The 27,455-nt window shown below is 32.9% G+C and overlaps 1 protein-coding gene across 5 annotated transcripts in view; it reads left to right on the top strand.

Moving 5' to 3' along the window:
- LOC145293253 (uncharacterized) overlaps window positions 1-27,243 on the top strand; it is a 132,459-nt gene extending 105,216 nt beyond the window's left edge. For all 5 annotated transcript variants that reach the window (XM_080139831.1, XM_080139827.1, XM_080139828.1 and 2 more), the window contains 10 exons: window positions 6,164-6,307; window positions 9,206-9,308; window positions 13,569-13,671; window positions 16,387-16,464; window positions 17,780-17,847; window positions 19,048-19,103; window positions 20,568-20,655; window positions 21,083-21,157; window positions 22,292-22,455; window positions 26,757-27,243. In XM_080139831.1, coding sequence (XP_079995957.1) covers window positions 6,164-6,307; window positions 9,206-9,308; window positions 13,569-13,671; window positions 16,387-16,464; window positions 17,780-17,847; window positions 19,048-19,103; window positions 20,568-20,655; window positions 21,083-21,157; window positions 22,292-22,455; window positions 26,757-26,912 — 1,035 coding nt within the window. In that variant the 3' untranslated portion in view covers window positions 26,913-27,243. The remainder of the gene's footprint in view (window positions 1-6,163; window positions 6,308-9,205; window positions 9,309-13,568; window positions 13,672-16,386; window positions 16,465-17,779; window positions 17,848-19,047; window positions 19,104-20,567; window positions 20,656-21,082; window positions 21,158-22,291; window positions 22,456-26,756) is intronic.
- Window positions 27,244-27,455: the final 212 nt, after the last annotated feature.

Below are 27,455 nucleotides of genomic sequence, written 5' to 3'. Positions count from 1 at the left end.
TAAGTTTTCTTTGGAGAACTATAGATTACATTAATGGACCAGTGGTGGATATTATGACCTCACCCCCATCTTAGGTTCTCACCCCATTTTAGGTTCTCGAGCCCCCCCCCCCCCTGCTATCTCTGCAAAAATGAATTCCCTTTTTTTCTCTTGTTTCACTTTGATACCATTTTTTGACACCTGAAATGTTTTCCTCTTTTTCAGATTTTTTTTCTCCCTCTACTTTTCTACTCCCTCTCTGTACCCACTTCACACCACCACCACCCCACCCCATCCAATCTTTATCCCTGTTTTATGACTTTTGTCCATTTCCATCTCTTCCTCTCTCTCACTAGTTTCTTTTTTATCTATCATTGTTCCCTCCTCTCTCTCTCTCTCTCTCTCTCTCTCTCTCTCTCTCTCTCTCTCTCAATTTTTCTACCTCCTCTCTAAATAGGCCTCCTTTCTCTCTTTTCTTTTCACATTCACTCTATTTCTGTTGGAATATTTGGTCTGTTTATCTTTCATACTCTCTCTCTTTCTCACACATACACACACATTCTCTCTCTCCCTTCTCCTCCCTCACTCTCTCTCCCTTCTCCTCTCTCACTCTCTCTCTCTTTCTCTCTCTCTCTCTCAATTTTTCTACCTCCTCTCTAAATAGGCCTCCTTTCTCTCTTTTCTTTTCACATTCACTCTATTTCTGTTGGAATATTTGGTCTGTTTATCTTTCATACTCTCTCTCTTTCTCACACATACACACACATTCTCTCTCTCCCTTCTCCTCCCTCACTCTCTCTCCCTTCTCCTCTCTCACTCTCTTTCTCTCCTTCTCTTTTCCTCTTTCTTGTTTGCATATGTTTATTCTATGTTAATTATGTGGCAAAACAATGTAGTTGAAAAAAAAAAAGATTAATTCTTTTTCAAAATATTCAGATATAAAAAATATTCGATATCTCCTTCAATCTCAAGAGACAATCGATACCCCCTGTAAAGGTAGCTGCACATCTAATTGTGAGGCAAGGGTTGCACAAGCCCAACCGCATCTCTCCTGAATCAGCACTGCTTGAGTCCAGTAGCAAGAAGTGCTAAACGACTGAAAACACCACGAAGATTAACGGAGAGCACATACAGTACCTGGAATTCCCAAGTGGCCACCCATTTTAGTACTGACCAGGGTGAATGTTGCTTAACTTTGATAACCTAATAGGAACCGGTGTGTCAACGTGAATTATGCCGTATATAAAAATATATAAAATGATAAAAAATATTAGAAAGTGGTTAAATCAGCAATGAGAGAAAGAGATCGATAAGTGAGAAAAGGGTGACTTTTTCAGTTAATTATAAATTACATGTAACCACATGAAATACTGCAAACCAAGTTGTAAACTTATAAAAGTTTTGGATTTTTTTTTACTTGTTTTAGCTAAATATATTTTCTCCTTCATTTGACTTAATGAATAATCATAGACATTGATCATTTACGCAATAATACTGTTAGTAAATATACTAACTACCCCCCCCTGCTATGTGTAAAAATAGCAACTTGTGTTAAATTAATTGTACACATGGATCATTTATTTACAATAGTTATTTTATTTTGACATTGAGTAACCGAAAATCATTTTGCCACGAGAGCAGAGTTAAACAGAAGGTCATTTTGTTTTTAATGTGGAGAATATCTGGTTTCCCCCAAAAATTACTTTTTATTTTTATTTTTTTAATCTTAATTTTTTTCCATCTAGCTCAATTTAAAGGAGGGAGGCAAGCATGATACCCCCTCATTCACTTGAGTCTCCTGTTGGGAAATTGAAGGTAGGGGCGTAGGGAAACCCATCTTGAGTTCAAGTTTTTTTTTTTTTTTTTTTTTTTGCATTATTGGTTATTGATCACTTGCATATCTGTAATTATGCCATAAAACAAATGAACCAAACAAGTAATAGTACTTAGTATTGAACCTAATAATATAACTTTATCGGTAATCTCGAAGAAAGAGAGAGCCTGTTTCCCCCGTTTAACTATAGGTGGCGTTACTGTCTGTCCACCCAGTTATGGAAACACAAAATGTATATAATGGCACACTTGAAATAAAAATAAATGTTTTTGTTATATTTTAATTTGAAAGATATATTTTTTTGTTTTTGCAAGCATATTTAAGTTTTATTTTTTTTTTTTTTCAAACATATTTACGTTTTTTTTTTTTTTTTTTGCAAACATATTTAAGTTTTATGTTTTCAAACATATTTACGTTTTGTTGCTTGTTTATTTTCAAACATTTACGTTTTTTTTTTTTTTTCGTTTTTCATATTTATTTTTGTTGTTTGTTTTGGAAACATTTACGTTTCTTTGTTTTTCCAAACACATTTACGGTTTTTCCTTTTTTGCAAACATTTTTTTTTTTTGTTATTTTTTTTCAAATATAGTTTTTTTTATTTTTTATTTTGTAAACATGCGCAATCTATTACGATCGTTGCCGCCAATTAACCCTTGCCAAACCACATAATGGATGCAATTGTTAAACAAGCAACAAAACGTAAATGTTTGGAAAAATAGAACTTAAATATGTTTGAAAAAAAAACAAAAATCGTAAATATGTTTGAAAAAAAATAAAACTTAAATATGTTTGTAAAAACAAAAAAAAAAACGTAAATATATTTGAAAAAAAAAAAACTTAAATATGTTTGCAAAAAAAAAAAAAATAAAGATAAAGCCTAAATATGTTTACAAAAAAAAAAAACCCTAAATATGTTTGAAAAAAAAATAAAACTTAAATATGTTTGCAAAAGAACAAAAAAAAAACTCTTTAAAATTAAAATATAACAAAAACATTTATTTTTATTTCAAGGGTGCCATTATATACATTTTGTGTTTCCGTAACTGGGTGGACAGACAGTAACGCCACTATAGTCAAACGGAGGAAACAGGCTCTCTCTTTCTTCCAGATTACAACTTTATCTATGTAGGTGATGTGCTAAACTTACATGATAGTAAGTGACCTTATGATATCTCTTCTTTATTGGGCATTCTGAATGATAATAGAAATACAACAAAAGAAAGTCTGATAAAAACTTGGGCCACATGTCACCAAGTTTTTATAGATTTTCTTTCTCGGTTGCATTCTGTATTTTAACAACAATTAAAATAAGAAAAAACTTGGTGCAGATTTTATTCTTTTGTTTTCTTGCTCGTTTGCGGCTGTGTTTATGTGTGTAGGATGGCGGTGGGGAAGTGGGTATGGTACGCATGTGGTTTGCCTCGTTTTCTCCAATAGGTCAAGGTTGGTGCTCCTTGACAAATAGCTGGAACATGTTCAGATATGAAGAAACAGACGATGACCTTTTTCATCTTGGAATGTACTTTATTTAAACTTAACTATTACTTCACTTAAAACATATATATTTTAAGTAGGGATCTATTTCCTTCCTACCACAGGAAGGTGTTACACAAGGGCGGAAGGGTGGGAGAGTCAAGTCAACATACCTAAAGAAGGAACACTAGCCTTTTAAAAATTGTCTTGGTATCAGCATATATTTTTTTTTCCAAGGGAGTCATCATTTATCAAGGTCCGATAGCCACTTGAGGATAAGGGTTAACGAGTGTAAGGTGATAGTGTTGGGTAGAATTTGATTATTTAAGGGAACGGATCAACAAGAACTTGTTTACATTGGACTTGAAGACTACCATATTGTAGTCAGCCAGAAAGCAGGCCAGCAGAAGAATTACATAGGTAGGCAGTTCTAAGAAAAAAAGCTTTGCTCATGGAATCTGCATTTAGATTTAGGCACAGAGAGTGGGGGAAATTATTGATAAGCTAGTTGCATGTTTTTTTTTTTGTAAAAGTTTGGCAAGGATTGGAGCTCAAATGACAGAGCAGAGATAGGCTCTTCTGTGGGAAAGAGGTTGCAGAGAAGAGGAAAGGGCATCACCTACTATGTTTCAAAGCCAGTTTTGAACTGTGTCTAGGCAGAATAGGGTGCGCCAATCATACTTTGCTCTCGTACAGGTAAAAGATTGCATCAGCAGTGAGATATCCACTGGAGCACTAGAATGATCCAAACATTTTGCCAGTAAGGGCGCTTCAGGTAGTAAGTAATAAACTTACTCTACCCGAAAAATGGGAGGCAATGACTAGGGGAGATTGACCTCCTAGGACTATCAAGGACCTTACCTCAGCCAGGTAAATGCAGGGTTATTCCCTACTCAAAAATAACTAAGACTTTGCCAAGCTGTATTGAGTTTGAATCCTCAATTGGCATGAATATGACCTATTCAGCCTGTGCCAGGTAAGTATAAGGCATTTGAAATATTCTGTCTTTTTATCAACAACAGGGAGGTGGCGATGGTAAAGTGGTTAATGACACAAACTGACGACCTGAGTGTCCCAAGTTCAAATCCAGTTCGTTCCACAAGAATTACTTTCGCTTAGAATGTTGGCAACCTTCATGTGCTCCCTCTTGTAATCCCCAATGTCTTTATAGAAAGAATTCTGACTAGAAAAATATCTGGGAAATTAATGCCAACTGTAGAATCTTTGGATTCATACAATATGATGATGATGATGATGATCTCAACAAAAGAACGCAATTCTACATAAAATGGTTAAAATTGATATTCAACAGTTTTATGGTTAAGTCACTGATTTAATTACACTGAAACACAATTGCCCTTTTTTTTGTTTTGTTTTCTTTTGTATTTATTCATTATTATTTTTTTCTACGTCCAAGGTTAGTTGTGTAGCAGCTGTTTCAGGAATGTCATGTTATATGGCAGCAAATGCTAGGCCTTCATCCAGCCCTCTCTCTCTCTCTCTCTCTCTCTCTCTCACACACCCAACTACAGCGCAATGACACATCCATAATTAGATAGATCTGCAGTATAAAATCTGATCAAATCCAACAAATAAGAGGATTTGCAGAAGCATTGAATATTTTAATCGCAGGAATGTTGACCAATCAAGGAAAACTGGAACACAATTGATTAGATAAGACTGCACAGGGTGGAATTTGGAGAGAGTTGACCAGTCAAACCATGTGAACTGGAGAGTGTGCTGTTGTAATATAAGAAAATCTGACCTCCTGAACAAGGGAAAAGTGGTGTTAAATGTGTAGAAGTGGTATTTCGAATATTTAGTGTATTCATTGGGGTTTCTTGGGAATTTGGAGTTCACAATTAGTCCCCAACCGTATCTATAAGGTGCCAAACATTCGTCTTTCACAACTTCCCATTCTTTTTGAAATGGTATTGCAATGAGAACACATGGAGCAGGAGCTTATCTAGCAGAGGTGATTTTGTTGCACATGCCTTTTGTACTGTTTTGTAGACAACAAGAGCACTTTCCTGCTGACCAGCCCAGGCATACCAGAACTTTTTGATGTTGTGCCAGCCGGATGAGGAATTCATTCATAAAATGGTAGCACCTAATGCACCCACTGGTTGGAGGAAGCGACAAGGTAGCCAACTCGAGGCATCGCTCACGACGGTAAAGGCAAACATAGAACTCATATCTGGTCTTTGCAATTTTAATGCCTGACACCAAAATCGCAAATGACTAGAGTTACTCTGCTCCTGGTTGTCGAGGGTGAGCGGCATTGACGTATGATGTGGTTAACATCATTAGAGCCGGCTCAATCTACTCTGGGTGAACGGTATTACAAGCCAAGTGAAATGTATAGAAATAGAAGATTATTTGTCTTTGAGCATCTCTTATTTTTATAAATAATCTCATGGCAACTTGGACAAAAGTCTCACAAATCTCTAAATTAATTCTCTTAAATATTTTATCAAATCAAATTCATGCAGTCAAAAAAATAGCAAAGTGCATCAAGCCATGTAAAAAGACAGTTAGAAACGTATATTTTTGATATTTTTTCTTAATTCTTGTCTAATGCCGCTTTCAACCTGGATATGATAGTCAGCATTATAATCTCTTCTAACAACTTGTTTGATAGAGCAGAAAGAAAGTTATGGCATTGTTATTTTGGATAAATTCTACATTCATTCAAGGATTAAGGCTAAAGCAGATTAAAGCAAATCATGTTTTGTTCGCTGTCCCAGCAGAAACCCTTCACACTTGATGGCATTGTCGATGGAAACCATATTTATCATGTAAAATGTTTTTTTTGTTTGTTTTTTGTTTTTTTTTTGTTAATTAATGCTTATGTTTTAATTGTTTTCTGTTTTGTAGAGTCATACTTTTTTTCTTCATAAAAAGACGGTCAAAGACTGGACGGTTTTCCACTGTCGGAATTGTGGTATAGTCACCCATGCAGTCCGTAATGAACAACAAACAGGAGACAACCGAAAGATTTTAGTAGGCAAAGAAATGGAGGTTAGTATTTTATCAATTGAGTAGAGAGGAGGGGGGGTGCTAGAAATTAATTCTGTTTTATTGAAGTTTAAGTTTACATTTAATATTGGTTTTGTAAAATAAAATTGTTTGTTATTTGCATGCGGTTGTTTAATATATCTGCATATATAATTGTTTTTAATTATAAAAATCAACTTTTAAAATAAATTTGAATTTATATTTGTTTCTTTTGGGATTGACTTTTTTCATTTGTGACCAATTTCTAAAATGGATAAATTAACAAGTAAACATTTTCTTACAATTTGAAAAGATAATTATATTAAATGCTGCTGCTTTGCAATGATGCAACTAAGGTTTATGAAAAATAAAGTTTTTCAATTTATTCTCAAACTTTTATTGAAGTTGTTCATCAGGTTTATGTCCTCATCTCACACATCTATGATTTTGCTGTTTAGTGCATAAAAAGAAACCGCAAAACATGAGGTGAATTGGATTCACATAAAATATTTTTTAATACATATGTATATGTGTATCTCTTTTTTTGTTTTATTTTACTTCAGTCGAGGTTCTCAGAAATCAAGGGACCCACGACCTGGGGCTAACAATTGAACTCTATATGAGATACATAGATACTCGAATGTTCCATTAAAGTTCTTTATCTCTCAAACACAGAGTTAATAAAGAAATTGTGAACATAATTTCCCTCTCCCCAATTAACCATTTTCATGTTGTAGTATATCTTTCATTTTGGTTTCTTGGTCTTACTGGATTCCAGAACAATAATTTATCTTGTCTGGTGGAGCACCCAGCTTTGTGCTGTTACTTGAGGTAACATCGCTTGGAGAAGGTGCACCGTTCCTCGTAAAAGCTAATGTAAGTTAGCCATCGTGAGAAGATTTTATTTGGGCAGCGAATACTATGTGATTTTGAATATTTGGTCAGGGTTTACTTCTAGGGGAAAAGTATCCTCATGCCATGTTTTAATTTTCTTATCACTTTGTTTTTCCTGGGGATGGGGCATTCTACTGGATGCCAAATATTCTCCCATTAGTTTACTTACTCCAACTGAGAAATCTTTTTTAAGGCTCTAACCGTCCCTTTAACTGCTATTGTTTGTATTTCTTTTACACTTGGTTCACCGGGTATATTCGAAAACCACTTCGAATCTGAATATGGTTTGAATCTTTATAATCTCTAGCAGGCTGTTCCATAGAGCAGAACCATTGATAGAGGAGGCTGCCTTTATGTTGAGACAATGATATTTCTTCTGCAGGTGCTTGAAGAAATATGAAGACAAGAGTTGTACCATTAAGAAGAGTAAACTTTTATGCTCCAGAATTAATTTTTCTACATAGTCACCACGGTTCTCAGTCTACTTTTATCAATCTCTTTTAACGCCTCAGTTGTAAAGTCTAGAGCCTGCTTTATCATTCATATCTCTGTTGTCACTCTGAAATCGATGAACCCATCTCCTAACTGTGCTGACATCAACTGCATCGACTTTGAAAATGTTAAACAAGCACCTGTTAATGTTGATCAGTTCAATTTTTTCTGCATGGATTAATTCAGTGATACATCTCTGCTTCTGACGCAAATCCATGATAAGGGTCGCTTTCTTAGTCTCACACTGTCAATATCTGCAACAAAGAGATGAAACTTTCAGGTCATGAATGCATAAGTTCAGTCATTATGACAATGCACTTTGCAATCCCCTCTGATCTATTTGAACGGAATAAGAGATCGGAGGCATTACTTTTGGAATGCCCCCTCAAGTAAGGTCTAAATTTTATAATATAACTTATTAGGCACAATGCTCGTCTGAGCTCCAATCCCTCATCCCCCCTCGCCAATCTTTCACGAGAAACACCCGTCTGGCTGAAACTACTGTCAATAATTTTCCCCACTCTTTATCTGTGCCTAAATCCAAACGTAGATTCCATGAGCGAAGCTTCTTTCTTAGAACTGCACGCCAGTGGAACTCTCTGCCGCTTGCCTGTTTCCCACCTGACTACAACTTGGACGTCTTCAAGTCCAACATAAACAAACTCCTGACAAACTGCCTCCTTAAGTAAGACACTTTATCAAAACCCCCAATACTAATGATTACTACAATACTATCTCATTAATTACTGTACACGCAATAACTCTTATCCTCGAGTGGCCTTCGGGCCTTGATAAGTGGTGACCTCCATGTAAAAAAAAAGGGGGGGGGCAAAATAGGGAGAAGTTCATCATCCATGGCCACACATGTACATTTTGATCATAGTCTAATGGTTAAGAATGTGTATTTTAGCTCGAGTTTTAGAACAGTTGCGATTCAAAAAATTGTTTTAATATCGATTCCTCACTTGACTAATTTTGTACGTAGTGAAACTTATAAGAACGAATTTAAAATGTGTGCTTGGTGCTTGGGTATCCCTGAAAGTTTGATTTTTATTCAATTTCCTATTGATAATTTGATGCACTATAATTAGCCCCACCCCATCCTCCTCCTCTTGTATCACAGTAGGCCATACCAGAACATTCAGGAACAAATATACAAACCTAATCTTAGTTGGAGGGGCACTTTTCATTGCACATTATCTATATAGCAATTATAAAATTTTGGGCTTCCGTTAAATCCATGTGATGAGGACTTTGTTTTCTTTCAGTTGAACGAAGCAAGAATCTCTCACTTTTGGTAGCTAACTAATATTTATTTTTCACAGGATTTTTACAATGAATTTTAAATACAATCAAAAAGTAATCGGAAACCTACAAAAAAAAAATTTTTTTTAATGATAAATCGGCTTTCAAAACTGTCCTCCTATAAAATTCGGTCAAGTTTTTGTTTTGAAAATGTAAATTTAAAAAAAATTTTTTACAATATCACATATTTTTCTAAAACTTTTTTTTTTCTCTTTTAATTCCTCTTTAAAGAAAGACGCAACTGTTTTGGAACGTTTGAGACGATCAACTGCTTTTTCGCCAGCCTTTCAGATTGTACTCAATACAGACATACCGTTCACGGGCACTATGCCTGGTAAGTATAGAATAAATTATGTTAACAGTTTTCATAGACATCAGGGGAAAGTTAAAGAGAAAATTCCCCTGCATTGAAAAACAAGAATTCTTTCATTTTTAAGAAATTCTCTTCTTTTTAAAGAAAATTAGGGTGAGTTTAAAGGAAAATTTAATCCAGTTCTTGTTCAAAATTCCTTCTATATTAAAAAATAAAAATAAAGAAAAATCTGTATGATATCATATTCCAAAACTCGCATAAATTGATCAAGTAGATTTTTTTTTTAAATTAAATTTTTTGAGGAAGTAATTTGCAATTTTGAATAAACAAAGAAAGATATCTAAATTCAAACTTCTGAGATGTTTGTTTTTAGCCATGTAATGGCTATGTTTTATCATTAAAATCATTAAAAAAAAATGATTTTCTATACATAAAAAAAACTACCTGATCAATTTATGTGATTTTTAGAATATGATCTTCCATGACAGATGAATGCGTTAAAGATTTTTCTGCATTCTTGTTTCTTAATATATGCGAAATTTTGCACAGCTACCCTTTTGATCTTTTTTTTTCTTTTTACAAAAATATTTAATTAAATTCTTCATTGGAACTTTTTTTTGTTTTTCACCCTTTAAGTTAAAAATGCAAGTATATGCATTTTAAATAAGGTAGGGAGGAGGAGGGTGATTCTCATTGTAACTTAAGATGGTTAAAATTCACCAGAAATTGTATGCATTGTTTTCCTTTTGTTTTCGTTTTTTTTTTAATTCCCGTCATTGACTGAGTTCAAAAACAGAGTACAGAAAATAGACTCTGATTTATGAAAGTACTAGCGAGGGGTACCCCCAGCGTTGCCCGGGTGTTTGGAGGTGTGTGTGGAAACTCCGGGGGGGGGGGGGGGTTAAAAAAGTAAGTATGAGGATCAAACCCGAACCCTAGTTGTAAATTAAAGTGTGAAAAAAAAAACGTGCGACGTTAACCATTGCCCCACCGTGAGATGCTAACGGAAACACGTTTGAATTTATTTAATTACTTGGATTTGGCAGGTGCCCATTTTAATGAGTTAATTAGGTCAAGTTTGACTGCGGGGTGGAACGCTTCCCAAGATGTTATAGGAAAAAGACTAACCCACATGCGGCGAGCGACAAATGTTGAATATTTATCTTCCCGAAATCGAGCAAATTAAATAGACAGGCGAGCTTCGTTGTTAACTGTGAGATATTACGATTTATATGTGATATAAAAAGTTTTAAGAAGTTGTTAGGCGAGCGACCGCTTCTCTGAAAAAAGCCTTTTGTAGACATACAGAAAAAGTGAACACACATACAAACATACATACATTTTCGCTTTTATATTTATAGATGATAGGTTATGAAAAGGAAGGATTGTAAAGAGATAGCTTCGAATTTGGGGGTATCAAAACCAAAGCAAAATATGATGAAAGTAAAAATAAAATAGATAAACCCTATAATTTATTATACTATACTTGTTCACACTGAAACACTTATCACAATATTCTGTGGATCTATATTAAAAAACCTTGTTAAACTTTGTGACATATTTCCATTCTATGGAGGTCAGGTGTGAACGAACACCCCATAATTTTATTATACCATATTTCTTCAAACTGAAACATAGTTATCAAAGTATACTTACGCAGATAGATATGAAAAGCCTTTATTAAAGTTTGTGCCTATTTCCATTCCATGGAGGCCAGGCGCGAACGCAGACCCCACAATTTTATTATACCATCCCTATTTAAGTTAAAACATACTTATCAAAGTATTATTATGTACATCTATATCAAAAACACCTGTAAACGTTTTTTTTTTTCTTCTAATTTTTAAGTTTTTTATTTCCATACTTTGTGGATCAGACGCGAATGCAGACCCCACAATTTTAATGAACCACCGTTCTGCCAGATCAACCATACCTATTCCTGTGTCCCGATACATCTTCTATCATTATATGTAATCAGTTTTTTTAAAATAGTCAACCATATAGGAGCCTATTCGTGACCACACACACATACACACACAGACATTCAGCTTTATATTATAGATATACACACACACACACATATATATATAATGTTTATTTTTGTTTTTTGAATAAATTCTGTCTACTACAAGTTGTTTCAAACTTACCTTTTTGCTTAATGACGTGGCATAATATGTTCGATCCAACATGTAACTTTATCGGTTTTTAAGCACCTTACATGAACTGTTTTTCATAAATAATTTTCTACCTTATCGGTTTTCGTAATTTTTGGATATGTTACTATTTCAGACCTTACAATTACATAGGTACTATTTGTTTTACTTCAAAATTTAATATATTTTCATTCTTACAACATAGAAGCACCAGCACGTCTGCCTTTTAAATCCCCACTTTCTGTATAATAATTAAAGGGAGGTAACTCATCTGAAATTAAAACATCTTGTTATATTCAATTCAAATTAGTCGAAATAATTTGTTAGATACAGTTTGTTTCAGACTAGTTTCTTAATCTTGCTTGTTGTCATATTCGCAATGTATTTTGTACTCTGGTTTTCTTCATAAAAAATAAAATTTCTAATAGAAATCTATAATGCATGGAAAATGGGAATAGAGCAATCCACCGAATTAGATTAAAGATGCCGTTCAAAATTTTCAGGTTATCAATTATGATAAAAGGCATTTGTGAATAGGTTGGAGAGTACAATGTATGAAATGTAACGAAACTGGCAACGACTAAAACAATCTGAAACATTAATAACAAAATATCATCTCAAGAATGTCTCACACATTGGTTTTTACTGTTAAAATTTTATTTAAAAACAAAAAACTTCTTATCAAGTGATGTTTCTTTTTATTATTAAGCTGTAGAGCAAAACTGATTCCATTGTGTCCCTAAAAATGCCCCTCTTACAATTGTTAGAGAGAAAGAGTAAGAGAGAACTTCCAATGTTGCGCAGTCCATCAAAATCATCCCAACCTTACCTTTGCGTATTTGATTATCATCATATTAACTTTGAATTAAACACTGTTTTCATATGCCGTAATCTAATGTTGCATCTTAAATGAGGTTATCTCCCTTGAGAAAGTTTTCAATCAATGTATAGAGAAACTAGGACTTACAAAACACTGATAATCCACCAAACTACATAGGTACCACATATAAAACCTTGATTACCGTAACAGAAAAATGCTTTTGTGATAACGGTGCTGCCCATATCAGAAATTGATGTGTTTTGATCTGTTTCAACAAACGGCACACTAGTTAGCTAAAGGCTGATTGCAGTTACAAAAATATTTCTCCAAGGTGAAACAACACAGAAATGTTTTGTGGAGATTATAAAAATTAAAAATCTGTTTCGTTTTTAGTGATCATCTTATAAAAACTGGTTTTATAAAATTTCGGTTTCAAGCTCTAGAAGACATTTGTATCAGTGTAACATGGCTGTATTGCTTGAACTGCCCGACACCGTCAAAAAGGAACAAAGAAAAATAGATAAATCCAACTCGGCTTTTCTTTCTTTTTAACACAAGTTGTTTATTACCGTTTTTTCTTTCTCCCCATCTCAACGGCAGCTTAAAAATCTTTCTCTGCCTGTCTATGTCACCTGGCATGCATTTTTCTTTCTACGTTTATTTTAAACAAATGAATGTTTATTTTCTTAAAAAATTCTGCATTATATTGGCATCTTAAACTTATAAATTACAATTGAAAAATAGAGTAATTTTCCAACTGGGCAGAATCAAATAATCTGTTAAATTCAATGCTATTTACGTCTGAAGTTGAAAGCTTGACTGACTCTTCTTTATATATTTAGATAATAACTTGAAAATGGCAATAGACATATATATATATATATATATATATATATATATATATATATATATATTTTCTAACAAATGATAAAAAATATTGTTTTGTATAGTTTTAAAGGTTAAAAACTTCAAAGACTATATATATATATATATATATATATATAGAGAGAGAGAGGGGGGATCTGTAACAAGCTCTTTTTGCAAATAACTCTGTTTGTAAAATTTACTTTTGTATAAGTTGTATCGCCTTAAGAGGTCTCTAGTTACTAGTAGCTAGCTGACCAAAACATGCTCATGACTGTGTAGTAACATATCACTGCTTTTGTAAAAACAAATATATATTCTGAAAGTACATTATATTTGACAAATTTGGACAAATATATATTTCATTTTGATCAAAATTTTCCATCTTTTTTTTTTTTTTTTTTTCCAGTTTTTTACTTGTTGTTTTTGTTTTTTATTTTTCAGCTCCACAGTATTTTGAATCTCTGCAAAACCAACTGAGCACATTGCAAACACAGATGGATACATACATGATGGAGGAAGAAAATGAAATGGAAGAACGAATTAGGTTAGTTTTACATCCAAGTTTGAAAGACATTCTACTTTTTTTTTATATCATTTCAATTGAAATATCTAATTACCTTTATGGCAATAATCATGTAGTATGGTTAACAGAGAAATCATAGCTAAGCGACTTTTCTACCGACCTGCATTGTTTTAAACTTTTGAAAGTGTTAAAAAAAAATTTTAATTTCAATGTAAGATTTCGTTGATATCTGTCTTTTGGAGACCTTAAGCTTGCAGGCTTTGGGGAGTGTGGAACCATCCCTTAATTGTCATTGCTCCCATGTCCACTCTGACCTGGAGTGGTAGTACCTGTTAGGGTCCCAACTATAGGTTAAATAGAACCTGACTTGAAAAAAAAACATATTCTATTAAAAACTTTTTCTTCAAAATCACTGGATTTGGCATTAAATAATCTGAAAAGGGTTGATATGCCGTAAAACAAACAACCAACCAACCATCCAACCTTGGAGACATAAAATATCCAAAATGGCTGACTATGTGTTGGTGTTTCATTCCTTAAAAACAATAGTTTAAAAACAAAATTTACTTACCTTACCACTAACCCTAAGTCTGACTAGTAGAGATGTATTGGAGTAGACAATAAACAGTGAAAGGATGAAAGTTTTCTGCTGATCAGGTTAGGGTTAGTATTTGTATTGAAGTAGAGAGGGGGGGGTGTATTTAGTTCTCTCCCGCTGCAAGAACTGTAACACCAAGGTCGGAAAGTGGGATTAAGAAGTCAGTGTCCCAAGAAAAAGCACTGAGCTGCAAAAAGTGTCTGATCAGCCCTGTCGGCATTCCTGCGTTAGGGCAACTCAGGCAATTAGCAATAAACTAATCACTTCTCAAAGAGAGATGGCAAAGCCTGGGAGCGTGGTCTTCCTAGAACTGCACAGGACCAAGATAACACCATAATTAACAGAGATCAGGTTATTACAGGAATGCTCTAATCTCCGTTGATTTTGGGGGTTGAGGATAAAAATTTAAGTGCAGCAAGTTTCTGTGAAAACAAAACAAGCACAGAGATGCAACATTACGGCAATGGTGTTGGAGCTTGTCAAATAGTGCGAGACTTATTAGGTTAGAGATGCCCCCCCCCTCCCAACTCTGTCCAAGAGGGAGAGATTGGTGGTTGGTGGCAGCAATACTCCATGCATGGATGTTGAAATCATCCGATTATTCAAATTTTCATATTCATGATCGAGGGATTACCTTTAATCTTCAAATTATAAATTTCTTTTATTCCAACATTTGGAAGGAACAATGTAAAACTTGAAATAGATGGCTTTCCATTTTTTTGTTTTAAATCTTATATACAAAGAAAAGTTTTTTTTGTTTTTTTTTTTATTCCCCTATTTCTTTGATTGATATAACTTTCTATCCAAAAGTTGCGTATGCAAATTTGTTTTGGCATCGATGTAGGTCAATTCTTGAAGTGTTGTTTAGAAAATATCTGAGATAGCCGAAATAGCGATACAGAAAGTCCAAGACTTTTCATTCTCGCGTTCAGATTTACCACCATTCGCATTCATAGGGAAGTCTTCTTCATAGCACCATTATCATTTCAGATTTTTGATCTTGTTATTTCCTATTACCTATTTTACATTTTCCAGCTAAACATGGAACATTTCCTTCACCTATATTTTCTTCATTTGATGTTTTGATTAGCTATTTCAGAAAACAGTCTTTTATATTCTCCATTGACAGAATACCAGATTAGCTGATTGGCTCTCATTGAATACAAACTAGTCTTGGAAATCAATAAGACAATTGTTTAATATTTGTTTACGGTAGTCATACCTTTTACTCTTTATTTCTCATAATTGTTTTTTCAAGTGTTTTCAATAATTCCTGAAAAATAAAACTATTTTAATAATTCTTCATTAAAATAAGATATGAAAAAACTTAAATGATTATTAAATTTAAAAAAAAAAAAAAAACGATCAGAAAAAAACATAATAAAAAAAGGAGTATATGATATAGGCATGAGAGAAAAATGTGAAGGAACTGATTGCCTTGTCACTGCTTCCAGTAGCAGCCATGCTAGAAGTTAGGAAGTACATTAGCTGACTAACCGTCAAACCATATGATTTATGTAAAAAAAAAAAATAATAATAATTACTGCATCAGTCATGTTGGATATATTGTGTAATAAATTGCGAACAGACGGGCTTACCTGACAAACGCTCGAGGTGTGCACTCTGCAAAGCGGGCACGTCCAAAGAAAAATGGCAAGATGGCGGCGGCTGGTTAATATTGCCAAGTAATCACGCAAAATCTCGTGTTCTCTCGCACACACGAGAGTTCAGCTTAGCATAAAAACGGGTCACTGTGAGCAAGAAGCGAGAAGGAAAAACGTAGTCAAGACAAAGACGACGCTTCTGACGACTGAGAAGAAAAAAGAAGAAAAAGAGCAAGAAGTAGAAGAGGAAGAAGAGAACGATACATGAGAAGACGAGGTGTGTGCGGTTTTGAGTAAATCGAAACAGACAGAAAAAAAAACTCTGATTACATATATTAAGCCAGTTAATTAACTTTCTATTTATTCTGTTTTTTTAGTAATAAATAAAAATAGCTAAGTAATTAGAGAAGATTATTGAATTTTTTGAATCGATTTGTTTCCCAACATACAAAACATTTTTTGAAAATAAAAAATTATTTCAAAACTGAGTTTTTTATTATCTAATTTAATGATGTCTCTCAAATCTATTTTTAGAAAATATGAAACCCAACAGAAAGCAATGTTTGAAGAAGTTCAAGAACGGGCAAAAGAAGACAAGAAAAAATTAATTACGTAAGTTTTTTAATTGTTTTTTGTTTTTTTTTTGTTTTTTTAATTCTTTTCTTATCAATTGTCAGATTATTATTGTTGACTATGGAATTGTGTTTTGAGTTTAAATCCTGTTGGATCTATTCTGTTTAATTAACTTAATGATATTGAAAAAACTATGAACCTAAAACTTCCCTCTGTAACATAGCATGAATGGCTATATGCCAATACCGAGTTGCAATAAAATAACATCACGGTAAGAAAAGAGTGACTATAAAAAAAGTGAAGAGGATCACGTTAGAGGATGGATGGCATTCGAGAGCACGATTCAGTGAGGGATGTCACAGCAGGAACGAGAGAATGAGGAAATGCTGTACAACAAAAACAAATTATTGTTCATTTTTGCGACTGAGGCTACAATGTGTTGCTTCCCGGACAACATTATATGTCCAATTATGAGTATAATAACATTCTTTGTTTTGTCAATCGTTTTGTAAAAGTATGTTCTTCCAGCATTAAATTATCCAAAAGTACCCGTCGTTAACTGGGTTCAAAAACAGCCTACGGAAAATGGACTCTGATTTATGAAAGTAAGATAGGTTATGAAAAGGAAGGGTTGTAATGAGATAGCTTCGAATTTGGGGGTATCAAAACCAAAGCAAAATATGATGAAAGTAAAAATAAAATAGATAAACCCCATAATTTATTATATCATACCTGTTCACACTGAAACACTTATCACAATACTCTGTGGATATAGCCAAGAAATGAGTACACGAGATTTTATTTGATGTACTTTTATTTACAGAAATTGATACAAGTGTTATGTTAAAAAATTCAATACTGAAAAGGTATTAGAAAACATTACTTGCGTGAGTGTTTCAAGAGTATTTTGTGGGAATGCAAATGTCTCTTGCATGAATGCAAAACAGGAGCGCAATTTTGACGCATCTGCATGATTCCAGGTATAAGGAAGACAGAGAAAAAGGAATACGAACTGGTATGAAAGTGGGATGTATCGCCCCCTTGTTGCTAAGAATGGCATTGCCAAAATTAAAGGGCGATAATTATGATTACCTTAAAGTCACCAGTTCGTGTCCATGTGTTCGCTTGTGTGTGGAGCTCTGTTCTCATATACTTAATCTAATTAAGCGGTTTTTCTTTTGAGAATTTCATTCCATAATGGTCATATACATAATAGAGATTGTTATTTGTTTTTTTTTAATGTCTTTGCTAAACTACATAAGCACTCTATCTACATATTACAGCAATTTCAAACTTACTTTAAAGATTTTTTTTTTTCATTGTCTTTATTTTGTTGTTGTTATTGTTGTTACAGGATGCTTTTATCAGTGATGGATGCAATAAATGCAGAAAAAGATGTTGAAGTAGATAAAAGTGAGAATAGTAAGTATTGCCTTTCGTCAGTTTTGTTTGGTCAGATAAACCGGATATCATAATTTGTGGTGAATAACTTGTCCATGACTAACACTGCACAAAGAAAACTATTATAAAAAAGCTAAAATGTGTGTGTTTGTGTGTGCGTTTTTTTTTTTTTGTATGTCCGGTAAACGCTTGGGGGCGGGTCACTAATTCTTACAATTTTTTATATACTCCCTAGATTATAATATCTCCAATTTACAAAAGGAGGTTGTGTCTATCTTTTATTTGAATGACTTTTTTTGCAATATTTTTTAATCTCCGCATGTTTGTTTAACTTTTCCATATATAAAAGCGAAACTGAGTCTGTAGCAAATGAGCTCCCTGGCACGGCTGGGAAAACCTGTCATATCAGACAATTGCTATTCATCTTGACACTCCCCTTTTTTATGGGGAGCTGAGTTTTCCCAAACATCTTGGGGAAACAAAACAAAAAAAACTGGTTTGCAGCCAAAGTTAAGTGCAGGATTTCATTCCCCTATGACCTCATTAAATTTATGCACCTGTGTGAACTCATTCACTTAACTTTTTAATCGTTTAATTTCAACCATTCTCACTTGTCCTATCCTCGTAGCGTTGCGGAAAGTTATTAGGCTGTCACTTTCTTTTCCGCCTTCGCCTCAAGGTTTCGGGTTCAAGCCTACCTGCCTACCAAAACTTTTTTTCTTTTACATATATATATATATATATATATATATATATATATATTGTATCTCTTGTACTTTATCTATAACTTTTGATCACCTAATACAACAAATGTACTTAGGTTACAGCATTTAATGATTTACAAGGGGTTGATAAGCTGTAAAACTAACAAACTAACTCTTTACCCAAAATTAATTGTTGGTAATTTTTATATTGTTTTAAGGAAATATGAACCAAGTATAGATTCAGCACCCCAATTATGCTGGCTCTGAAAGTGGATGAGTTTAGCATAACACTATATCTTATGTCTTACTAAAATGTAACCAAAACATGTATTTTTTTTTTTTTTTTTTTTTTTAATGATTTGATCTCAAAATTACTTTTTTCTTTTTTAAGCCCCCCCCCCCCTCCCAATTGTAAATTGCATTTTTAGTAAAATTTTTCTATATTTTTTTCGTAAAGAAATTCGTTTTCTGCATTTGTTATTTTGATTTCATATAAAACTTTTTCTTTTAATTACAGGTTGTGCATCTGGTTATCAAAGTTCTGAGTTACCGTCCACCCCTAGTGAAATTAAGGTAAACTTTGATTTTTACTTCTGGCTGTTGTCACCACGTTGTTATTACCAGAAATTATTTACAAGACTGACTGAAAAGTTTCAAGCTTCAAAGAAACAAAACAAGATACAACATTTTGTTGCTTTAATTTTAAAATAATGACTCTTCCTTCAAGAGCAGTACACATTCTTATGTGGTGCTAAAAACCCTTCATCTCAGTAAAAAAAAAAAGAAAAAAAAATGAAAGAACTCTTTTGATGGTAACCATAAAAACTATCCCGATTGTTTTACTCCTAAAACATTGACTAAAACATTTGATTTACAGCTAGAAGTTCAAGGAAGTTAAATCTTATAAATAAAGTGTTGGAGGAACAACTTCCAATCTGAAATCATCGTTTGTTTTCACTTGGACTGCTGTAGTATGCAGCATCAATGAAAGTTTTTCCATTTTCAACAAATCACTGAATTATTTCAAAATACTTCAAAATTAAAATCAACAGCTAAAAATGTAAAATCGGTAGACAATAATGTGGATGAGAGGTAGATTATAAACAATATCATTATATATATATATATATATATATATATATATATATATATATATATATATATATATATATATATATATAGGTACTTATGCAGAATAGGGGCCCGCATTATCGTTGACATATTCTGGGCAGATTACGGTATACCATAAAACGTTACTGAAATAATGGAATCTCTTGTTTATTAAATTTTTAATGATATATTTTGTGTATTAAATTTTTTAATGGTATCTTTTGTTTATTAAATTTTTAATGGTACTTTTTATTTCTTGAATTTTTAAATGGTATTTTTGTTGAATTTTTTAATATTTTTGTTGAATTTTTTATGATATTTTTTGTTTATTAAACTTTTTATGGTCTCTTGTTTATTAAATTGTTGGGTGAAAGTACTAAATAGTTAAAAAGTCCCCATTCTTCCCATGGCTTTCTACATCATGTTATTATTTCAGCATTGCCTGCAAACCGCATTAGTTTTAATTTTTTTTTTAATTATCATACAATAACGGTTTCAATTATTTTTTTTCTTATATTTTAACTATTTGCTAGTTTTTTAAACATTGTCTTTTATTTGTACTTCCTTAAAAATTGGCCAACGTTTTCACAAAAATAGTTTTCGTTTGTCAGTTTATGTAATCTGTCCAGAATATGTCAAGGATAACACAATTCCTATTCTGCATGAGTACCAAGTTGGCTTATCAAATTACCTATTTTATAGGTTAAACTCGAAACTTTTTCAGTCACCCTTCATATTTAGACAATTTGCAATCTGAACACTTAATGCTTTACCAACATATAACTCTATAAAGTTTGTTTTTTTTTCCAAAAGCCAAAAATATTCTTTTAGAGAGAAGCAGAATCACCATCATTTAATTCTGCAAAATTATTTTTTGGTTATGTTTGTATTTACAGTAGAATCAATAAATTGTTCTTTTATTTTCAGAATGATTTCCATTCTAAATCGGAATCGACTGGTTCTGACAAACAATTATTAGCCACTCCTTCAGGAGAATTTGACTTGGAGTCAGATGGTAAGTTTTCAATTTTGTTATTATTTCTAATTCTATGATTATCTGCCCCTTCTTTCTTGATTATTAGTCACATTGTGTGCATGGCCTACGTGCGGGTTATCTGCCCTTCCTTTCTCGATTGTTAGGCATATTGAGTTTGTGACATGTGCAAGGTGTGAAGCATAAATAATCTTAAAATAACTCAATGAAAGAAATATTGTTTAGTATATTTGACTTTGTATTTTATATATTGCAAATAAATCTTCATATAATTCAAAAAGATTTGCTTCAACTTTTTCATTTGAATGAAAATAGATATGCAGAATTCAAGCAGTTTATTGGATATATTATTATGTTAAAAACAGCCTTATTATATTGCACAAATAAAAACTAATAATTTTAAATTTTGTTGACGTTTTGTAATATCAAAAATACAATCTCTTTCTAGGAATGTTTTATATGAGTGGTGATGACAGGGGAGACGACTCTGAACCTTTCTATTTCTCTGATGACGATGATTTTGGTATGTTAATATTTTTTTCTTACCTTTCTCTAATTTGTATAGAATCCTATGTTTATATTTACAGCCATTACTTACCATAGTGTAGAAATAAGATGCTTCCATATTGCATTATTTCCTTGTGGCATTAGCTCTTCTATTATATAAAAGGAGCTTTTGTGTGAGTTTGTTTCCTGTGGAGTCTGAAATGGCCGAGTTGATTTTTTTTTTTTTTTTAATTTCACAGGAAAGTACTTGATGTGTCTGGTAGTGTTCTTAGATAAGTTTTGTATCAGAATGCATCTGATAAGTATTGAAAATCAACAATCTAAAAAATCCGATTAAAGAAAGAAAGTTCGATTTTGATCCAAGTTTACACTTGCATACAGCCTAACATCAAAATTGCATTTGAGAAATTTTATCGTTGCACAAGCAGAAGGACCCAGTATGTAAAATCAACAGTAGGTTCTTTGATAAGACAGGGACGCATTCAAAATGAATGTTTATGTTTAGGCACAATTGAACCATGATACTTGATTTTTGCATTTTAAACTTTAATTCAAGCAATTATAACTGATATAATTCAACAGTAGATTCTCTATAGTGCAATATGGACTACACTGCATTATGGATTAAGTTGACGGAAGATATGTGAAGCTTCCTCCCAGTGAATTGCAGTGGGTCACCTAATTAAAGCAGGCAATCGATTTGATTAAATAATGGGCAAGTTCACAGATTTCAATGACAATAAAAGTATGGTGTGGATCATTCGTTGATCCCCATTCAATCCCAGCAACGTCAGATCTCCCTACTAGTTTAAAAACAAAAAGTCTAATGGAAAAACCTTTAAACTCCAGTAATTTATCAAATGACTAGATATTGCTTCTATGACTTTATTTTAGTGTTAATACATTCTAGAAATTGTATTCATTTAGCTTCCGTTCTAATTATCTCCCCTTATTCAGACTGGAACTTCTGAAAATAAAACTCGTCATTTTAGATTTTCAAAAACAAAAGGATGAAAGAAAGGTTAAATGAGTAATTTTTTTTTTTTTTTTGTTATTTAATGTATGTCTCAACAAAATAAATATTCCTCTGCATAACTTTTTATCTAAAGATGTTAAAATATTAAACTCTTTTCTCTTTCTTTTTATCCAGCCCTTGATTCCTCTACAGAGGTGCCATTTCCATCATTTCCATCTAAAAATACGCGAAAGAACAACTTGAACAAAGACGTGCTGATGTCTTCTTCAGTACCTGTCAATGTACCACGAATTAATCAAGCTATGTTTAATTCATCTGGGACACATAAAGATGATTTTGTAAGTGTCTTTTGTTTTCTTTCCTCCTTTTTTTTAAAAAAGAGAGAAGTTTCTAAAAGTGTAATAGAGTAAAACAGGCAACATTAGAAGAGTTATTAGTTGAGGTCTAGATAAATAAACAGGGTTTGTACAAACTTGAAAAATCCTTCAGTTTTTACTTTTGCCTTGAAAAGGGACACTTAAAATTTGTACAAACCCTGATAAAGTGTTGCTCCTGTGTGTGAACTTATTTTGACTTCTTGAAACTGTGTATAAGGTTGTATTATTTGGATTATTCGGACTACTATTCTTAGCTCGAGTATTATTTTTCATGAATCTTTCTGTTGAACTGGAATTCGCACTAAAAATTCCGAATGGAATTATCCACAAGGGTAACATGCTCTTGTTCTGTCAGCCATAACCGGATAGAAGTCCTAAGTAATTTGCAATTGTATTTTGAGTGTTGCCTGCACCGGGGATTGAACCTTCAACCTCCAAGAGTGTAACTTGCAACTAAATTTACAAGTTTGACAAGATACACCTGAAGAAGGTTGGAGGCTACATCGATTGAAATGTTGGGAAAATACCATTCTAGTATATAATGCCAATTATAAATCCTCATCTAAAAATTTCAGAAAAATTGTGTCTAATCTACTGTGCTATTTTAGTAGTCAATCCATGACTGTGACTTGTTTGCTGGCATGCTAGTAGCCAAGTGGCCAGAACTAGATTCTGTTTTCCCACCAAGATCGTACTTATTATGTCTGTGACAATATCCGTAATATATTTCGGGGAAAAAAAATTCCCTTTTCAAATGGTGGATGTGACAGATCGATTCAAAACATGCTGGATGATGAAACGAAAAAATGAATTGAATGGCTGTGTGGAGCCTCGCAGCAAATGTAACAAGGGGATGTATGGCGTGTTTTAGGTAATTAACATATTTTTTGTTCCTTTTTATCTATCTATATATATATATATATATATATATATATATAGATATATATTAGTTTATGACTAGTTGCTTTTGCATGACCTTTATTTTATTTTGCATTATGACCAACAAGGGTTCATAAGACAAGTTATCTATCACACATCTGGGTTGTTGGTTATATAGTCAGCACAAACAGATACTCGATTCCTGCAGCAACTCTTTCTGATTTATTAAAATCTGGTATCAGTAACCAATTGAGATTGAGTATTTTGATAGAAATGACTAATCAATGTTAAGTATTTCAACCAATAAACATTGAATATTTTACAAAGATCATTTTTCTACTGCTGTTGTATTTTTTTTTTTTTTTAATGTGGAGCAGCATTCATTAATTTCAAATGAATCGGATGATTATTGTTGGCATTTCTTTCTAGGAAGACACCGGGTACATCCGGGAAGAAGATTGCCAACATCCTTAAATAAAAGTGTTTCCGTAGAACGAACTGGATTCGAACTCTGCACACTCAGGTTGTCAGTCTGCATTGTTAAATACTTAGACACTGTCACCTTCCTGCTGCTGCTGAGCATCATTAATGATTTATTGACATTCATTTCTCTGATATCTTTCTACTAAGAATTATTTCTAGAAAGATATCAGATTCTTACGGAGGAGGAACCACGTGATCACTTTATTATAAATATGCATTTATCCTTAGCTAAAAAGATGCTGCTGGCCACCATCAGTGGAGGTGGAGGGTGGGGGCTAAGTCTTTGATATAAGAAAGATTTTACACTGTCATGTTTCTTCACAAGTATTCACACTGCAACTAATATCCCGCTTCTTGTCTATGTCATATAAATTAAGTGGACATCTTTCCTGTATATGAAACCAAATAATATCTACACTTAATTCCAAAAACAAGTTATTTACTTCCAGTCAAATATAAACCGTCATTCAATTGTACTGCATATTATATGCTAGTCTATTGGTGTTATAAGTTTGAATCTAATAAAATAAGAACTTTTTATATATTATTCACTATGATTATTAAAATTAATATGATGTGTATTGGTTACCTCCCTTGAGTAAACGTAACTTAGCTTTACTTTTTGTCAGCATGAATGGAGAACTTTTTCATTATATTCTTAGGAAACAAAAGAATAACACAAGACCCCAAAATTTCCAAATTGTCAGAATATTCGATTAATATTCGTTGAGAAATAAAATAAATAAGTAAATAAAAAAGCAGCCTAAATCTGAAATCTGGTTGCTTTTGGTTATCCTCTATAACAATCGTCTCTTTATCTTTTTCCCTCCCCTCTCTTTATCCTTCTTCCCGCTCGTTTCTCTATCTTTCTTCCCGCTCGTTTCTCTATCTTTCTTCCCGCTCGTTTCTCTATCTTTCTTCCCGCTCGTTTCTCTATCTTTCTTCCCCCCTCGTTTCTCTATCTTTCTTTCCCCCCTCGTTTCTCTATCTTTCTTTCCCCCCTCGTTTCTCTATCTTTCTTTCCCCCCTCGTTTCTCTATCTTTCTTTCCCCCCTCGTTTCTCTATCTTTCTTTCCCCCCTCGTTTCTCTATCTTTCTTCCCCCTCGTTTCTCTATCTTTCTTTCCCCCCCTCGTTTCTCTATCTTTCTTTCCCCCCTCGTTTCTCTATCTTTCTTTCCCCCCCTCCTTTCTCTATCTTTCTTCCCCCATCCCTCCTTTCTCCATCTTTCTTCCCCCATCCCTCCTTTCTCTATTATCTTTCTTCCCCCATCCCTCCTCTCTCTTATCATTCTTTGATGAATTTATTGTACTTGTATCACCCCTTAATGTGAATCAAACTGACAAGCAGCAAAATCTCACCCTTTCACTGTACATATTCTAAAATGAATACTCAACTAGCTTTTTTCTTCAGACCATTTGCCTTTGTAATTTTGTCTCCATTTTTTTGGACTGTACCAACATACATATCTAAATGCAATGTGAATAAGCATCTTGCTACACAACTCCCCATTTAGGATGCCCTCCTATGAATCTGACTTATAATCACAGTAGACCCTTGCATCTCCGTGGTAATATGCCTTGGTTTGGAGTGAACAAAAATAAAAAAAAATCTTATAATAAAAGTTAATCCAGAAAAAGGGTTGAAAAAACAGCATAGTTGAAAGCAAAACTATTTTTAGTTTCCGACCTTGTTCACAGGTGAATTATCAGGGAGGATAGGAGGGATTCATTTTTAATTAAAAAACAAAGGTGCTTATTGAAAATTACATTTAGTTAGAAAACAAAAATACAATAAAACCTTTAATGTGCCTACTTGACATGGAATGAAGATGTCATGTTCCAAAAATCACGTAAATTGACCAAGTAGTTGTTTGTTTGTTTTTTTTTTTTAATTCAGAAAATCAAATTTTATGAGGAAACAAGAGGCCACGAGCGGCCATATTGTTTTAAATTTTGCCAAAAATTAAGGGCAATAATTCAATTTGACTACAGAGATTTAGCTTTTTAATCGCTAAAAATTGTCAAATTTGATTTTCTTAATTAAAAAAAAGACTACTTTATCAATTTATATGATTTTTGGAATCTGACGACTCCATTCCATAACGAGTACGTACATCATAAAGATTTTTCTGGAATTTTCTTTCTTTTTTTTTTTTTTTTTTTGATCAAATGTAATACTAAATAAGACTCCCCCTCCCCAGGCTAAATTAGGGTGAAATATATACATAGAAATTATTGACAGAAAAGAAAAAAAAAGCTCTTTCACTCTTTGCTATTTGATCTATATATGTCTGTATCATATAATGCAACCAGCTAGAAAATCCATAAGATATCACATTACCAGTTTATTTTGTAAAATATGCTATGAGATTAAACAAAATTCTTTTTAAAAATCAAAATGCAACATGCATCAAAAATGAGTTCTATAATCTAGAATGTTCTCTCTTAAGTGGAGAGCCATTTTTGTTATAGAAAAATTATTAAAAGAGGGATGGCAAAAGAAATAATTGTCAGAGACAAGAAAATTATCTAATTGCAAATATTAAATATAGTCCCCCCCCCTCAAAAAAAAAAAAAAAAAAGAAATTGTTAACACAATTGAGTCAGAGAGGCTTTGAATTATAAAAAATTTCAGTTAAAAAAAAAAATGTACAAATTAGTCAGGATCAGCAGAGCAAAGTTCCCTTCTCATATGAAAATGGAAAGCTATGACTGAATAATTCAAACACATTTGTTATATATTATTAAGCCATTCTGGCATTTGATTGGTTCGTTCTAATCACCCCTAGTTATGAATATAATCATCCAAATCTTTGTGATCATACCCTGCTATTATACCAAAAATATTACAATATGAATTTGTTCTTGTTTGTTTATTTATTTATTTATTGCTTTACAGAGTCCCACACCTCATGATCCTCAAGAAATGGCTGCTAGCATGCGAGCTCTAACAGAAAGTCTTCGGAAAGATGAAGGTTTTATCTTTGGGGATTTGCCTCGACCACGACTCAACACTGGTGATATATGCATTACTCGTCCCACGCGCCTGTTGTAGGGTTTACCCTTGCAATCGCAGTAGTGATGACTGCTGTCAATCGGATTTGAGCTTTGAACATTTTTGCACTTCCACACCAACGATTTTATGATGAACATGGGTTGGGGTGGGGTCTGAATTCTCCGACAGAAAAAAAAAAATGTTGGCATATTCTGGTAACAGTGCTGGCCATTCTGTGGAAAGGACGACCAATTTCGTGTTGCTTGGTTCACGTCTCAAGGTTTACCTCCTGGACACAGTTGCAAAAAACCCCTATTTATACAAATATTTCCAAACTCCTCACTCGTTGGTAAGATGATGCATTTCCTTAAAGGAAGGAAAGAATGCAAAACAAATTACCCCCTCCCCCCCTTATCCTCTCGATTTATTTTTATTTAAAAATTTTTTATTATAATTTATTAATTAGGATTTTTGTTTACATCTTGTTTTTATTTTTTTTTTATTATTCTATTCTGAAGAAAAAATTTTTAATTTTCTTTAAGATTTCAAGTATATAAAAATTTAAGACTGAAAAGATGTAAAATGAATAAATAATAATTGAAC

Source organism: Euprymna scolopes, chromosome 14 (assembly GCF_053919585.1).
Source record: "Euprymna scolopes isolate OS-2025 chromosome 14, ASM5391958v1, whole genome shotgun sequence".
NCBI classification, from domain to species: domain Eukaryota; kingdom Metazoa; phylum Mollusca; class Cephalopoda; order Sepiida; family Sepiolidae; genus Euprymna; species Euprymna scolopes.
Note: the sequence above shows the minus strand (reverse complement) of the source record. Positions and strands in the feature narration are given on the sequence as shown.